The sequence below is a fragment of the Melospiza georgiana genome, chromosome 10 (assembly GCF_028018845.1).
Source record: "Melospiza georgiana isolate bMelGeo1 chromosome 10, bMelGeo1.pri, whole genome shotgun sequence".
In the NCBI taxonomy this organism is placed as follows: Eukaryota; Metazoa; Chordata; class Aves; order Passeriformes; family Passerellidae; genus Melospiza; species Melospiza georgiana.
In genome coordinates, this window is record NC_080439.1 from 10,314,469 (window position 1) to 10,330,147 (window position 15,679).

The following is a 15,679-nucleotide window of genomic DNA, read 5'->3' on the forward strand; positions in this document are numbered from 1 at the left end:
GATTGAAGTCACCCAGTTCTTGAGATAGGATCAGAAGAGCTTTAGTAGCATCTGTCATGACCTGCTTCCAGAGTCTCCATTCAGAAATACAGAATGTGATGAACAGGGCTCACTTATGCTGTTTTGGGTTGGTATTTTCCCCTCCCCGAGACAGGCCATTTCTTTTATAACATTATCTACTTTCTACCTCTTCACATGGAAAAGAAAAATGCTTTTCTGGTGGTAATTACACAGTGCTGCATTGTGGACCTTTCATCCCATTACAGTAAGTGGACAAACTACTATAATTTACAGGAATGAAATAGGTGAGGAAATGGGAAAGTTTCTGGCACTCCTAGGCATAAATGCCAACCTGACATGGGAGAACAATTCTGACAGAAAGCAAGTTTTCTTGCTAGCAATGAATGCTGGTGCAGTTGTTTTCTCATGCAGGGATGGAGGAGTGCCAGCTTCCCTTCAGGTGTTTCAGAAGTAGAAGAATCAGGCAGTATTAATGGAGGGCTACAGACCCTTAACCTGTCTCTGCCCTTGCAGTACAACCGAGACATGCTTCAGCTCTTCCTTGCTCTCAGTTTGAAAATCTCCTGTCTGTCTATGTGCTGCCTTGTCATGGATCTGTTAGCAAGGTCAGGGTGTGAATACATTGAGGTGTTTTTCCTCCAGCAGAAGTTTGCTGCCTTATTATTCCTCACTTCTGAATACACACCTTTCACACCTCTCAGAACAGACTGATGCTCTTATTTGCCTGGGGTTTTTTGCTGATTTATAGTGTTTCCTTGTGGGAGGTTTGCCCTGAAGGTGTGATTGCAGGAGTAAGGTCTTTACCAGTGCATCAGCAAAAAAGTATTTGCACATCATCAGGGAAGAGCTGCCAGCTGGGTTGTGGAACTTCCTTATCCCTTGGGTAGTCTTGCTTGTTGGCTGTGCACTAGAAACTGAGTGACTTGCACTTAGCTTTTTATTTTCTTTGTGTGAGGTGGTTACCAAATGTTGGGGAACACAGCCACTCTGTTCAGAGGATGAGTCTGGAACCCTTGGAGGCTCAAAGTGGCTGAAGTTCCCCCAGCCCCCCCGGGTGGTTTGGCAGCAATTAATTGCCGCCACCTGCTGACCAGGCACAGGATTTTTCTGGCCCCAGTGCAGCTTGTGCATGTCCTGAACAATCCTCACCATGCTCTCCCCAGCAAGAGGATGGTGGAGCAGTAGGTGGAGATCAGGGTTCCTGCCTAAACAGGAACACCTGGGGACAAATACAAGGTTGGTCATTTAAAGGTGTCACATGCCTTAGAGTGCCCACAAGCATGGGTAAAGGCTGAGCTGGTCTGTCTTTGGGCTTCTGTGAACTTGTAGATTATCCAGCACATCATGGATGAGATCAAGCCTGGTACAGAAGGTTTGAATGAGATATAACCTCATGTAACTATGGTGTTAAGTGCTGTCAAGCTGAATGTCTTCACTTTAATGCATTTCCCTGTAGAAGGCATAAAATTCAGGTACTCTTTTAGAATAAAGGAAAATAGAGAAGCAAGAAATTTTACCTAATCCTAAACTCTAGAAATTGAAGTTTACTCTTCTCTGATATAGTGAAAAGGCATAAAGTGTTGGTCAGCATTCTTCAGAAGTTTTCACAGTGTTAGCTGTTTAACCAAGATGTTTTTTCACACTGGTGAACATTTAAATGTGAGGTAAGCCAGACAAACAAGTACACTAGACTGAAGTATGCGTGATGCCTGTTAGACAGCGTCACTGCAACAAAGCTTCATTCTGTGGCCAAATTGCAGGAAGCAGCAGCATTTGCTGTGATCCTCTTCCCTGACTGCCCCAGCACTGCTGTGCCTGGGGCATTGGTGCAGGGTTACATGGCTGCCATGGTAGGAGCTGACTTCTGAAGCTCTTGGAAATCCTGACCCACTTTCTGCCCTTTAATGAAGCATTTAACTTTTCTGGGGTCACTCCAGGTGTTCAGCCAGTACAGCCAGGGTAGGGTAGTGACTTGCTTTGATCGGAGTTCATTCTTACAGTCTGGGACCTGCTTGCAGGCTATCCCAATCTGCTGCCTCCTGCACAAGGAGCTCCTGTATTGGGGCAGAACCCTACAAGTGCTCTAGGGACCCAAGGAGTTTCATGTCTCCATAGAGAGTATAATCTCATTTTCTCTCTTTTTCAAAACAGACTCATTTTCACAGGAATGCATGGGGTTTTCCCTAATTATCCTCTGGCGAGTCTCCCTTTTTTTTTTGCGTGTATCATTTTTTAATTTGTTTGTTTGCTTGGAGGCGGAGGAGAAGCCTCCAAGGAGAGATGAAATGCCATGCACGGCACTTCTGCTCTGCTGCTGCGGTGCCGTCCCTGTTCTGTCAAGCAGAGGAAGGTTGATATAACCATTCCAAAACGTGTGGCCCTAGGTTATTCTTGCTTTCCTAAGTAGCTTGAGTTGAGATGTTTCTGTAAACCCCCATTTCCACCCTCGTTGCTCAACCCAGTGTCCAAGTGGCCTCTCCTGCTGACCCTCTGTCTCTTTCCTTGCTCTCCAGGGCTCTGGGACCTCAAGCAGCTCCGCTGCCACCACCCCGTCCGTGTCCACTCCTGTCACTGGCCACAAGCGGATGATCATCCCCAACCAGCCTCCCCTCACCGCCACCAAGAAGTCCACTGCCAAGGGCCCGGGGCAGCCAGCGGCCATCCCGGTCACTCCCGTTGGCACCCTGAAGCCGCAGCCGGTGCCAGCCTCCTACGCCACGGCCTCCACGCCGAGCCGCCCGGCCTTCAACGTGCAGGTGAGGACGGCGCAGCCCAGCCCGCACTACCAGCCGCCCTGCCCGCAGCCCGGCCACTACGGCAGCCTGGGGCCCGGCCAGGCCTACGCCACCGCGCCGTCCCGCCAGCCCGCTGCCCCTCAGTACGGAGCGCCGCAGCCCCAGGGCCCCGGCTACGGCTACGGCCCTCCGCCCGGCCGGCCCGCCGAGCCCGCCTACGGGTATGCGCCCCCGCAGGGCCGCTACCAGGAGCCCTACTACGGGGGCTACGGCGGCAGGAACGGCTCCGAGGCGCCCTACGTGCCGCAGAGCTCCTGGAAGGCCGAGCCGGCGTATCCTGCGAGTAATGCCATGGGCCAGGCTCCCCCTGCGCTCTACCAGCCACCGGGCACGAAGAAGACCTACATCACTGACCCAGTGCTGGCCCCGCAGCCGCCCGCCCTGCAGCAGAAGGTGAGAGATGCCAGTGGTCACTGACATTCTTGGGAGAGCCCCATGGCTGAACGTGGCCTGGGACACTCCCTGAGAGGTGGTGGGGGTTAAGGTGGTGCTATCAGAGGTGTGAGGGTGGTCTCCCTACATATGGCTTCTTTAAAGCTGGAAATATGGAGCTCTCATCTGTTTTGAAAAGAGCCTCTGCAGGGGCTTAGAAAAACTGTCAGCCTCAAGTAGTGAGATGGTGTCACATGTGTGCCAATCCACGGGAGGGAGGGAGGCTTTGGCCCTGTGACATGCTGTTGCCCAAGGAGCTCTCTGGCCATGCCTCTGTAAGGCATCACTCAGCTGGAAGCTTTTCTTCTGGGCACTCCCAAGACGAAGTGAGAGGATGGGTGTGAGCTGTTTCATGTACTTGTGGACATCCCTGGTTCAGCAATTAATCCTCCCTGTCCTCAGGCAGATGGGAGGTACACGAGAGGCTGGTTTTGATTGTGGTTCACAGTGATTGCGGAGGTTGTCCTCTGGTGTGTCGCTGTTCAAAGATCACTTATCACTGAAACCACATGGAAATGAGTCCCCACAGAGCTCGGCTCTGGTTTTCCTCTCCGATGTTGGTACACCGGGTGGCCGCCATCCACTTCGACAAGTGCCTGGACCTCATAAAGTGAAGTCAGTTTGAAATAGAAAGTTAAAGTGGGTCTGCCTGGTTTCTCTGCCCAGGCTGATCCTGCCTGGCTTTTGTCCCTTCTGCTGGTGGCCATCTGTAATGTGGCTCTAGGAGGTGTTTTAGCTTTGTGGGGCCCTCATTGTGTATGATGAGCTGAGGTTTCACAAATGGTGAGGTAGGGAGGCAGTGATGCAGTTGCTGCCCAGGCCCACCTTGGCATGTCTGAGCACATCCATGCTCTTGAGTTTGGGAGTGCTCACAGAGAAAGGGGAAAAAGCTTCTGATACATAACAGAAAGCATGTCCCTTTGTCATTTTCTTCTCTAACAGCACGCAGATGGTCGTTCCTGAATTCCAGGTTTCCTGACAGTGGGAACTTTAAAAGGCAAAGATGTTTCTCAAGGCAGTTTAGAGAGGGCAAGATGTCCTTGGAATATTATCTACAAGCAGCTAAGAAACTGCTTTTTCTCTTTTCTTCCCCTTCCTTGACAAGAAACTTTGAGGCAGGGTGAGAAGCAATAAACTCTCAGCTCTGCAGGTACTTGGTATAGAGCTTAGATTGAAAAGTAGTGAAAGACACAAAATTTGCACATAGCTTTAACTGGTGTAAATGGTTGTGGTTCCAGTGGAGTCACTGAGGAAATGCTGAGGTATTGCAGATCCATATTTAGACTTTTATAGATACAAGTAGGCTTATATATATAAAAAATTTAAAAACTGTAGTTCAGTCAGCATCTCTATGGAAACGCAAATCATCTCAAACCACAAACAGCACAAGCCTGTTAGTCTCATTTGCATTACAAAGCTGGAGGGACAATTTAATTTAGCTCAAGTTGGGGGTTTCATGTATGCCTATATATATTTGTATATACATGTTGGTGTGTGTGCACGTGGCATTTGCAAATACACAGGCAGAAATACTTCATAAGTATCTCTATAAAAAATAATTTCAGTTCTTCTGCAGAACAGACTATCATCTGCTCAATGATAAACCCCTGCAGAAACTTTCTTTCTCTTCCAGCCTGCTAAATAGCTGTTTTCTTACCTATTTCACTTTTGAGCTTACAAATTCTCTGTAACATATTGGTGGCAAGCTTTGCCTTTAAAGCACTGTTGTCCAGCCTTACCACGTGCTGTTCTCTTCCTTTGCAGAATAACTCATTCATAAAATCGACTTTGGGAATTATTTTATTTAAAAGGGGGAAAAAAGGCTGTGTTAGAGTCAGGTATCTGTTAGGAAGAATTGTCACTGTAATTAGATTTGGCAATCATGTAAATTTTAACATCTTTTCCAGCACGCACACATGATTCTGCATTTGTTTGTGTTTTGCCTTTTCAAGGTTGATTTAAGACCTTTCAGTTAAAGAAACTGTTAAAGAAAGGGTAAGAAGCAATAATACATATCACATAAAATGTAAGATGACCTTTAGGAATTTTTCTTCTTGCAAGGGAATGGTTGTAAAATATCAAACAATTTCTAAATGTATTCAGAAAACTGCATGCCTAATCTTGAATATAGTTTGTGTGCAAATTATTAAGGATGTTGTAGCAAATCCATCTCAGATTAAAAGTTCATGGTCCTTAATTCCAACATATACCATGATCCATCACTGTGAGGGCAAAATTTTTCATTAAATTTGTTTCATGTTTTTAAAGGGTAAAAAAATAAGGTTTATATTTGGCATTCTGGCTAGGAAGAGGTTCATGACACTGTGGCTCTGTGTTTTTTGCTGCACACTAATCATGTTGAAGTCGCTGCTGATCCAAAATAAATCTGGATTGGTATGGGAACAGCAAGTAATCTGTACTGGTTCTTAAAGCCTGCTAAAAACAATGAGTTTTACTCACACACAATTCCTCATTGCATTCTGTCCTTGGGCCACTTACGGGGTGAGAGCCATGCATGTGAAGCCTCTGGGCATTTTAGTCTTTAATGCAGCACCCTGTCCAGCATTAGTGCCCAAGTCCTAGTTAGGAAATGATCTGGTGGAGTGCATGTCCTCATTTAAACCTTCATGTGCTTCAACAGCCAGAAAACCTCAGGAGCTTTCTCTTCTGGATCGTGGGTGGTGGGGACTTCTGTAGGAACAGCAACAGAGTTCTCATGAGACCATTTGGCTCCTCTCATGCTCTTGCTGTGCCTGCTCAGACCAAGCCAAAATGTCTTAACTCTCTCTTAACTTCTCCTCTCCCAAAGGGCAGAGTGCACAAGGCCAGGGTGGCTCACTAGGTACACTCATTTCTGGCACCAACATGTCCACAGTAGACATATGACAAAACCAGTTTCTGATGTGGAGTATTCCCAGGACTTTGCCCTGTGGCCAAAGCAGGACTGGTAAACTCCCACCACCGACCAGCTCATCTATCACCAAATGTTTCCGTGCTGGACTGGTTAAGACACTGAAAACCCTTGTTAGTTCTCATATCTCCAAATATTTTTAGGTCATTTCACCAGTTTTGGTAATGTTTGAGCATTTTTGAGACACTATCATATGTCTCAACTAGATCTGTGGATCTTTTAGGGTCCTCATGTATCTCCTGGTGTATTTGAGGGGTGGCTCTGGGAGATCTGTTCTTTCTAGATCCCAACTATTCTCCTAAATAGGCTTTGGGAAGCACATTCCTTCCTAAAGGGACCTTTCATGTTGTCAACATCTAGACTAGGTACCACTGAAGCCATTTGAGACAGCTTTGTGGCTCTGGTCCAAAATGGTGGAAATACTAACAAAAACATTTATCTCTTGAGAGCAATTTAACAATTTTGTGAGGACAGAAGTGTCTTGTAGCTCCGATTTAGTACAGCATGCAAATCCATGTTTCTTTGCTGTAGATTCTGGGAGGAGAAAAGGAGCAGTGTCCCTTTGGTAGCTGTGTCTGTTCTCCCTGACATGGTACAATTGCCTAAGTTCCTTAACCTGCTCAGCCACGGGTTGCAGTATCCCTATTCACACCTGTACAGGCATCAGTGCACATGGAGCATGGCCTCCTCTTCAGACAGCCCTTCAGTTTTGCTCACCTTTCCAGGTGAGCACCATGAAAGGTGGGGAGACAACTGTAAACCAGGAGGATTTAATGAGGCAGCTCATGCTTGTGGCTTAGGTGGTGGTGGCTGCTCATGACTAGCAGACCTCAGCCACCGCGTGGTTTCCGCACTGCTGGAGGTGATTTCTTTGCTGCCTGCTGTAGCCAGCCCTGACATGGTCTTTTGCAGCTTGCAGTGCCCAAAAGGGACTGTGATGGCTTGCTGTTTTCTCGTTTTATACAACTTTTGTCAGTTTTTCCACTGATTTAATACCTGTGATGGACACATTCACTTGGAAGTTTCATCTTTGCCTCAGAAACAGCTGCTCACCAATGCCCTTTGCTATGACTGATGCACTTCTCTCGCACTGGTTTAATTATTTTTACAGTCTGCCATCTCTCACTTAAAGGAGATACCTCCGGCACTTGCGTTTGAGCTGAGACTAATTCTCTTGCTGTTTGCTGTTAATTTAGCGACTAGAAACTTTTCCTTCTCTGCAGATGAATTAAAGCAGTCTGCCAGATTCCCTTCTGCTGTCACAGGGATATATTCCTTCCTAGTGTTGCTTTTGACTTGTGGAGAAAGGCAGGCAGCTTGCTTTGCATTGCTTGCCTCCCCCAATGTGTCTTCTCACCCAAAATTTTATGCTTTCACCTAAGTGTCTTCACAAAAGTCACGTATCAAAAGTTTTCAATGGATGCAGTTTGGAGACAGTGAAAAATGATGATTGAAGTTTGTTTTCTGTCAGTGCAGGACAGTGGCTTCCCATAGTTTTAATATGCTGAAATAAAGCAAACCAAAGTAAAATTAAAAAGGGTGATTTAAAATATTCTACTTTGGCATTTAATGAATTAAAAAAGACTGAAACTAATGTAAAATGAAATAGAATGTGAAATTCTGAAATTCAGAGTTGAATCTGCGAGTTCAGTGTGACATTTCAAAATTTCCAGACGAATATGCAGTTCCTTTCTACCCTGAGAATAGCAACAAATGTCAAAATGTTGACATTCTTCACAACACAGTAATTCAGAGTTCTAACCAGCACTAGCTGTATATCAGCTGCTGACTCTGTCATTGCTTCTGGGTGGATTAAATTACATACTGTTGGTTCTGTTAAAATGAGGAGGAGGGGAAAGAAGGCAGTTGTGTCTAACAATAAGATAAGAAGCTCAGGACTTGTGGTACTGTGGCATTGAGAATGATGTTTTCCTCTCCAAGTTATTATAAATCTCTGCATGAAAATTGTTGTGGGTTTTCTCAGGTGAATAGGTGCTGGCAAGAGATGCAAAGACATTTTTTCAGAATGGTGTCCTTATCCTGACTGCAGGAATATGACAGAGTCTGGTTTATACCCTAGACTTTTGAAAGCGCCCAGTTCTTGGCTCAAAATGTGTTTAATATGTTCATTTGAGAACTTTACTCTTTGTTCTTTGTATTATATTTTTATTATTTAAACACTCTATATACTAGCAGGAACCAGCTGATGACAGAGCAATTAATCAGTTTTTTTCTCTTAGGTATCATATATTTGAATTGTTTTCCTGAAATAGTGAAACAAAGAGTTGCCAAACAATTACCTTGAAGTTAAAGATAACAGGGAGCCTGCAGTTACCGGAGTAAGTCAGGTCAGCATATACTGAAAAATCAACTTAAATTTACAGCTTCAGGATGCAGCTTTTGTAGCTTTAGCCTTTAGTCAGCCACAATGGGTTAGTAATATAAGAGGAATAATTGAGAAAGAGGCTTTTGGCATAATACCTGGATGTTCTTTCTTGCTCCTTCTTAAAATAAGCTGAGGACAATGCCTCCACACATGATAAGGCATGGGGCAACCTTGAAGTTAATCAAAGGCTCTGCTTCTGTGCTGGTTAACTCTTGATAACCAAGTGAATACCTTGAGAGATCCTGCCAGTCTGTGTTACAGACTAACATAAGAATTTTGGGTCTGAGGTCATAAGATGCAGCGAGTGTATACTTACATAGCATCAGACAGGGAGGCTGGCTGGTTTCCAGCAGGGGGTTTGCCTGAGCCCAGGGGCTGCCTGAGCTCAGCTCTCTAAGGGGCAGCCTGCTCTGTAGCATCATGTGATAAGGATGGTTGGCCTTGCTACTGCTTTACAGCTTTCAGTACAGAAAGCAGCACCCATAAAAGTGAGTGCCACTTAATTTGCAGGCAGACTCTGGCTGAGTGTGATGGTGCTGCTGATTACTGGAGGAGCTGATTCCTTCCATTTAAAAATACACTCAAGTCCAACCACATTGTAATTCTTTCAAAGCCAAAGCACCAGAGCGTGTGAGGAAGTTGTTCTTCTGTCAGATAACCTCTGTGTCATTGTCAAGTTTATTGCAATGAAGCCAGAACCTGAATGGGTAGAGAAATTTGTTCTCTAGGTTAAGCACCAATTGATTAGAAGAGTAGGGCAGAACAAGGAGACATGGAACATCTTGGTGTCATTTGGTGGCTCTTCTGTTTGAGGTGAAAGGGTCTCTGGCTGCCCTGTTGGTGTGAAACTCTTTGGGCTTATGACCTGATGGCAATGCCAGTGTTAAGAGAAATCACTCTGCTCATAACACAGTGACAGCATAGATGATGCTTTGGGTGATATCCTATTTTGGCCATGCCATTTGGAGTGGATCATCCTATATTTGGGTGGTTTTCCCACTGATGTCTGTGAAGCATATTTGCAGTCTTAATCCAGTTTTTAATGGCACACATAGAGATAAAATAGTAATGGTTTGTTACTGAAGCACCACTTTTTGCAGGGGGCTGTGTACAGTTTAAAAGATGAATCATTTTTCCCTGGGTAGGGATGGTTGTGCATAGGTAGGCTCTTGAGCCTAGTACTTGAATGAGCAGGCAAGTTAGACAACTGTCATGGTGCACAGTGAGCAGTGCCAGCCATGAAGATACCACCAAAAATAGATATTTAGTTGTAAAGATTACAAAGTAGTCTATAATGTCTGCTGGTATAATATTTGTTTCATCCAAGAATAATGGTATGAAGCAGTTCTAATATATGGTTATATTTAGTGATCATAAATGTTCTGGTGTTAAACTAACTTTGGCCTCCACATAATGGGCTTCCTGTTAAGATTTACCTCTGAATAACTATAAAGAAACATGATATAGTAAATTTAATAGCAGCCTTTGGGGGAAAAAAAAGTTTAAAAAAAGAGAGGTTTCCTATCACAGGCTGAAAGAACTCCTGCAAGGCAAACAGAATCTGCAATTACACTGACAGTTTTGTTCTTAAATGAAAATAATAGTGAATTATAAAGCTGTAAAATTGTTTTCACAACAATATTTTGTTTTTATAACTTATACTATTTCACTTAGTAGCTGTCTGGCTCCACAGCAAGTTACATAACATGGTATTATGATTATGATGCCTCAACTTTTTGTCTAGGGAATTAATTTAAGGGCTCTAAACTTTCCAGTCACATTTTCTTCTTTGTTCCAGATGCAATGTATTCTCTCTGCTGGAAGAAATATCAGATGAACTACGTCTTGCTTGTAGCAGAGTAATATTCATATGTCTCTTTATCCACACTAATAGGGCAGTGACTTAGTTTCACATGGCTCCTCAAAATAGTCCAGATTGAAATGGGCCATCTAAAGTCAGCCACACAAAACAAATCAGAAGGGCGAAGCTGCTGTGTGTTAGCTGATCAATGTAGCATTAGCAAGGATTTTCCACAGTGTGGTTTAGCACAGACAAATGAATTACTCTTACTGTCAGTATCACTCGTCCTCCCAATTAAATATTTTTCTAAACAAACAAACAAACAAACAAAATTTTCCCAAATGAGTCGGCTGTAACTTAACCTGAGTTATTAGGATTAGTTTAGTCATCAATAAAATGGAGCCACACCTGAGCTATAATATACAGCAGATTAGCTATCATAATTTTCATCCTATTATTACCTAGTTAGACTCTAATTTACCAACACCTGAAGAATCTTTTTTTCAGGATTTTCCTCCAGGTTTGTGAGAACTGGTTGTTCATTAAATGAATCACTTTCTTTCTGTTGTTGCTGCAGTAGAGCTTAAAGTGAAAACTCATGCCTTTTCCATGGAGAAAAATGGCCTAAGTGTACAGGGAAGCTCCTGCTGTGTATATGTCACTGGTGGATTCCTTCTAGACTGTCACCAGGAAGCCTGAAGGGTTTTATTTTGCTGTCCAACTCAGCCAGCAGAAGAAATCACTGTGAGGAAATATCCTGCAAGATTTGTATTCTTGTAAACCTCTGTTTCATGTTTATCTCAGGGACGCAAAGATTCAGGTGGCAATTGTGTTTTCCTGATCTGATGATCAGCATCAGAAAGGTGCCCTGCATCTCCTTGGCCAGCTGTGTTAGAAGACTGTTTTTCTGTTCCTTACTGCATCAAAATCCTTCCCCCCTCCTGTTATGCAATACTTACTTGTAACCTCTCTTTCCACAGGCTGCATCCCAAAAACATGCTTTAGAAACACATCAATTCTTGCGCGACCTCGTTTGAATACTTCAGTTAAAACTCTCTCCTGAACCCACTTTCCCAACTGCGTTTCCCATCATCTAGATTTTTCACAACTTTTACGTGTTTCTACATCACTTTCCCTCAGGGTTCTTGTCCTCTAAGGCTTAGGCTTAAAATTAGGCCTTTTGCTGCTGTGGAATTTCCAGATCACTGAGCAAGTGGTGGATGAGTCTCTCTAGTAGATTTTTCAGTACAGAGAAGTAATGCAGTCGTACTGCAGGCAAGCATGGCCTTGTAGGTACCAGAGGGTGTTGGGATTGTGCTTGTGTTTGTTTCTTCATGATGTTGCTCACCAATAAATATGGCCAAATATAGTTTTGAAATCTGAATTCAGCTTCCCACCCACCTTTCTGTACCATTTCACCATCAGGTCACCTTCTACTGAATAAATATAGAACAGCAATTAAAACCATGTGTGTAATTAAAAGAAATTCAGCAGAAATTTGAACAGCATGAAGATAAGAAAGGTAGAGGGATAAAGACAACTGGAAGCTCAGTTCTGTGTGACCTGCTTTTGAATAAACAACATTATATTCCACAGTCAATTATCCAAAAAGTACAATGTGTTCTGTTGCCAAAAAAAGGTTGTCAGATAGAAGTGGTTAGTGAAAAGGACACATGCACTGGAGTGAACATTAGTCTATTGTACTCGGTATAATATTATACAAACAGAGCTGGCTTGTTACTGGCTTTTTTCTTTTTTTTTTTTTTAATTTTTGGCTACAGATGTGATTATGCAGCTTTTTAATATTACTTCATGAACATCTAATTGCAGGCTTCAGCAAGAGGTGCAGACCTTGCTAGGGAAATCAAATAAGGTATGCTCTGTGCAGCCCAATAATAAGGCTTCCAATACAAAAGTGGAAAAACAAGTCATTAGTTACAACCATCGAACGGAGGTCTAATGGGAGCCACAGGATAAACATTCCATTTTATTATGTCTTCGTTATATGTTTTGCAAGAATCCATGGTTATAAATTAAAATTGCTTTTTGCAGCAGCGGCTGTAAAAAAGTTCAAAATCTGTGAATGTACCTATTATTTTTATTTATATCACAGCAGGCTGCTAGCAAAATTAACTTTTTTTTTCCCTCCTATTTGTTAGTTAAAAGATGGAAAAAGCATGCAAATGCATATCTGCAGGCAGCACTCGAAAATGCCCCCGAGCCTTTTTTTTTTTTAAATCAAGATGGCATCAATTTAAAGTGGGAGACAAGAGAGGATAGGAAACCCAAACATCTCAGATAAAATTAACTTCTTCACCATTACACAAGTTGGTAGGGTCTGGTGTTTGTTTAGAAATTTAAATTAATGCTAGTGAAAGCATCCAGATTGTACTTTGACAGATGAGACAAGGATTTGCTTGAGACCATGTCGCTGACGAAGCAGAAGAATTTCCAGGGCTCTTCTCCAATTGAACTGGCAATTGTGGAGACCCTGATTACCAGCAAAAAAAAAGCAGTATTAGGACAGGATTTTCCAATGCTGTCCTCTGCCTTCTGAGCTGATGTGTGAGAGAATGTGTTCAACCTCTGACTCTGCCCCAGACTCTCTCTTGAACCTTCCAGCAAAACAATTAATTTTTTGTTTCTTAATACAGCATTTGGAAGTCACTGCCCTCAGGTAACAGCCAGAGCAAGAGATGTGTGGAATGGAAATTTATGGTGGTTGAAAACATCTGTTTCTCCTTTTAGAAAGGATACAGACACGCAGTCGTAAACCTTCATCACCCTCATCAACCCTTCTGCTTCCATTTAGGAGTTAATTATTAACTGAGGCACCATAGGCAGCTTCTCCTCTCAAGGAAAGAGGCTATACTGGACAGGAGATCTGTGGCTTTCAGTGTGCAAATCCCAAGCATTGGCAAATTGCTTCTGAGCTGTACTTCTTCTGATCTAGGAAAGCCTTTTGTCAGAAGCTTAAATTCATTATGTGAAGGCTGTACGTCCAAGGGGGAAAAATAATTGTATGCAAATGAAAAAAAGGCAAAAAACCCACTGCTACAGAGACTTTTTTACTCTTTCACATTAGCATTCCTGTGGGCCATTGAGGAAGCAAGCTAAGGTGGTCTCACTTGGGCTGGGAATTCCTGATGTAGGCAGGTTTGAGGTTCATAGTCATCTTTCTCCAAGGACTGGTCAAGAAGAGCCTCCAGTCAGGGACCACAGCTTTTCTCTAGGATGGATCAGATTAAAATATGATACATGTTCCTAAGTCTCCATGGTGCTGCTCTTGCTACTCCCTGGTTAACACCATTATAATTCTGCTAGTGATGCTTAGTAATTGTTCTAAATACTAGATAATGCCAAGAATTCAATACCATGGAACCTAATTGTTTTTCTGTCATTGGGAAATTAAAGAACCCTGTGTTTAGTGATGAGAAGCCTGTTTTAAAGTAAAAACCTGGATTTTTCATTGCAGGATGAGTTCCTGCAAGCTTTGCCTCCCACTGTGCTGCCAGTTGCTGAGAAATTATTTTATTTCCCAATTTAGATGTTGGACAGTGACTCAATATGCCCTGGAAATACTATCATTCTAGCAATTTTCTAGTGGTAGCTCAGCTTAATGTTGGAGAAATGGGTAGTTATGAGTCCAGACACTATAACGTTGGACTTGGGTTCTAAAAATAAATGTTTGGTTAACTTTTAGTCGTCCACAATTTTCTGCTGCCACACATGTTAGAAAATGGAATAAATGGCCTCATTCAATTCCAGACACACTCTGTGGTCAACAGAAGTATCTGCAGAAGATTTAATATGGTGGCAATACAGATAAATGCGGTGGCCACTCTCCCCGTATGGCATGGGCACCCTGATGTTTAGAACCTTGAGAGCAGAAGAGTTAACTGTTCAGTAAGAAGAACAGGTGAGCAATTGTGCATCTAGATAGATCTTACCAGCATGCCTGATTTCTCAAATGTCTCATTTCTGGCTTTAGTCTTGGGGGTTTAACCTTTTTCCTTCTTAGTTTCTTCTCTGAAACAGGTATAATGTTTACCTCCTGTATCACAGTGGGGGTTTCAAGACTTGATTGTCTGCAAATTAGTTTTAAAGTCTATAAATGCAAAGTAGTGTTCCTATTTTCTGTGTGAAAGGCAGTGAAAATCATTTGCCGAGCCTCTCACAGCAGGCACAGTGGTTATTTGAAATGAAGTATATTTCTGTACCTTTGTATGTAAATGAAAGAAAGATCTCTCTTAAATCTGTGGCTATTAACAACAGTTAACTTTTAGCATTTATGTAGTGTTTTATATTGTGAGAGCTCTCTTAGGAATCTCAACTAAATTCTTCACAAAGCCTCTGAAAAGCATATGGCAATATTCTGCTGTTATGGTCATTTTCCCAGACTCACAGAGGGAGAAAGTACCTCAGCCAGGCTCAAATGGGTAGCAGCCCCATGGCTTTCTCCTCCCTCAGTGACAGACAGAAAGCAAGGACCTGTTCCAGGCAGATGAAAAAGGTTCCCTCAGAGGTGGAGAATGAGCTATTTAATCAAGTCATACAGTTTTATGAATAAATCAACATTCGGAGGGTGAGGTATATACATTCCTTGAGGAGCAGTGCAGAGCTGTGACCTTGTCTGGATCTAGGGGCTTTGGTGGGATTTAGGATAAATGTGGCCACTCTCCCATGTGCTGAGTGTGTGCTTAGAGCAGAAATAGGCAGTGCCTCACCATGGCTTAAGTCCCTGTTTTATTTTGTTGCCAAGCATGAAGAAAGGCCGGTGAGATCAGGCATGACTACTGACATCCTCAGCTTTCCTTTTATTGAAGCATCTGCATGTTTTATGGGGAACCAGATACAAAGAATGTGGGAAATGAGGAAGAGGATAAGTGTTGTTGCCCAGTGTTCAGGATTGTTCAACCAGTTTCCTTTGGTCTTCAGTCTGGGATGGTTCATCAGACATTTGGTGGCCATGTTATGCCCCATTTGGTTTTAGAAGGCTTTAAAACAAACTAATTTATGGAAGGAGCTGTGTTGCAGCTGGAGTCAGGCTATCTCTGTACAGTAATTCCAGCTGTTGCTGGAATGAGATGAGAAACCAGGAATGGAAACAAGCAGACATCCAAAAAAGCCGCATCAGATATGACACCTCATATATGAAGCACATACACAGAATTTGTATAGAATAACATTTTAGCAGTGAGTTTGGTCTATCCTATGAAGGCTCTTGAGTTGTAATGTACAGGTTTTCATTTTGCAGTGTGTATATTGGATCAGAGTGATGTCACTATGACAGTATTGACTTTGGAGCAACTCTGTTGATTTAGCAACAGCTG

The 15,679-nt window shown here is 43.1% G+C and overlaps 1 protein-coding gene across 4 annotated transcripts in view; it reads left to right on the forward strand.

Annotated features, from left to right (window-relative positions):
• Positions 1–15,679, forward strand: part of LPP (LIM domain containing preferred translocation partner in lipoma) — a 200,261-nt gene that overhangs the window by 83,819 nt on the left and 100,763 nt on the right. For 2 of the 4 annotated variants that reach the window (XM_058031271.1, XM_058031270.1), the window contains one exon: positions 2,535–3,209. In XM_058031271.1, the coding sequence (XP_057887254.1) occupies positions 2,535–3,209 (675 nt within the window). Of the gene's footprint in view, positions 1–2,534; positions 3,210–6,382; positions 6,402–15,679 lie in introns of all 4 variants that reach the window. The other 2 variants (XM_058031272.1, XM_058031273.1) reach the window with 2 other exon arrangements.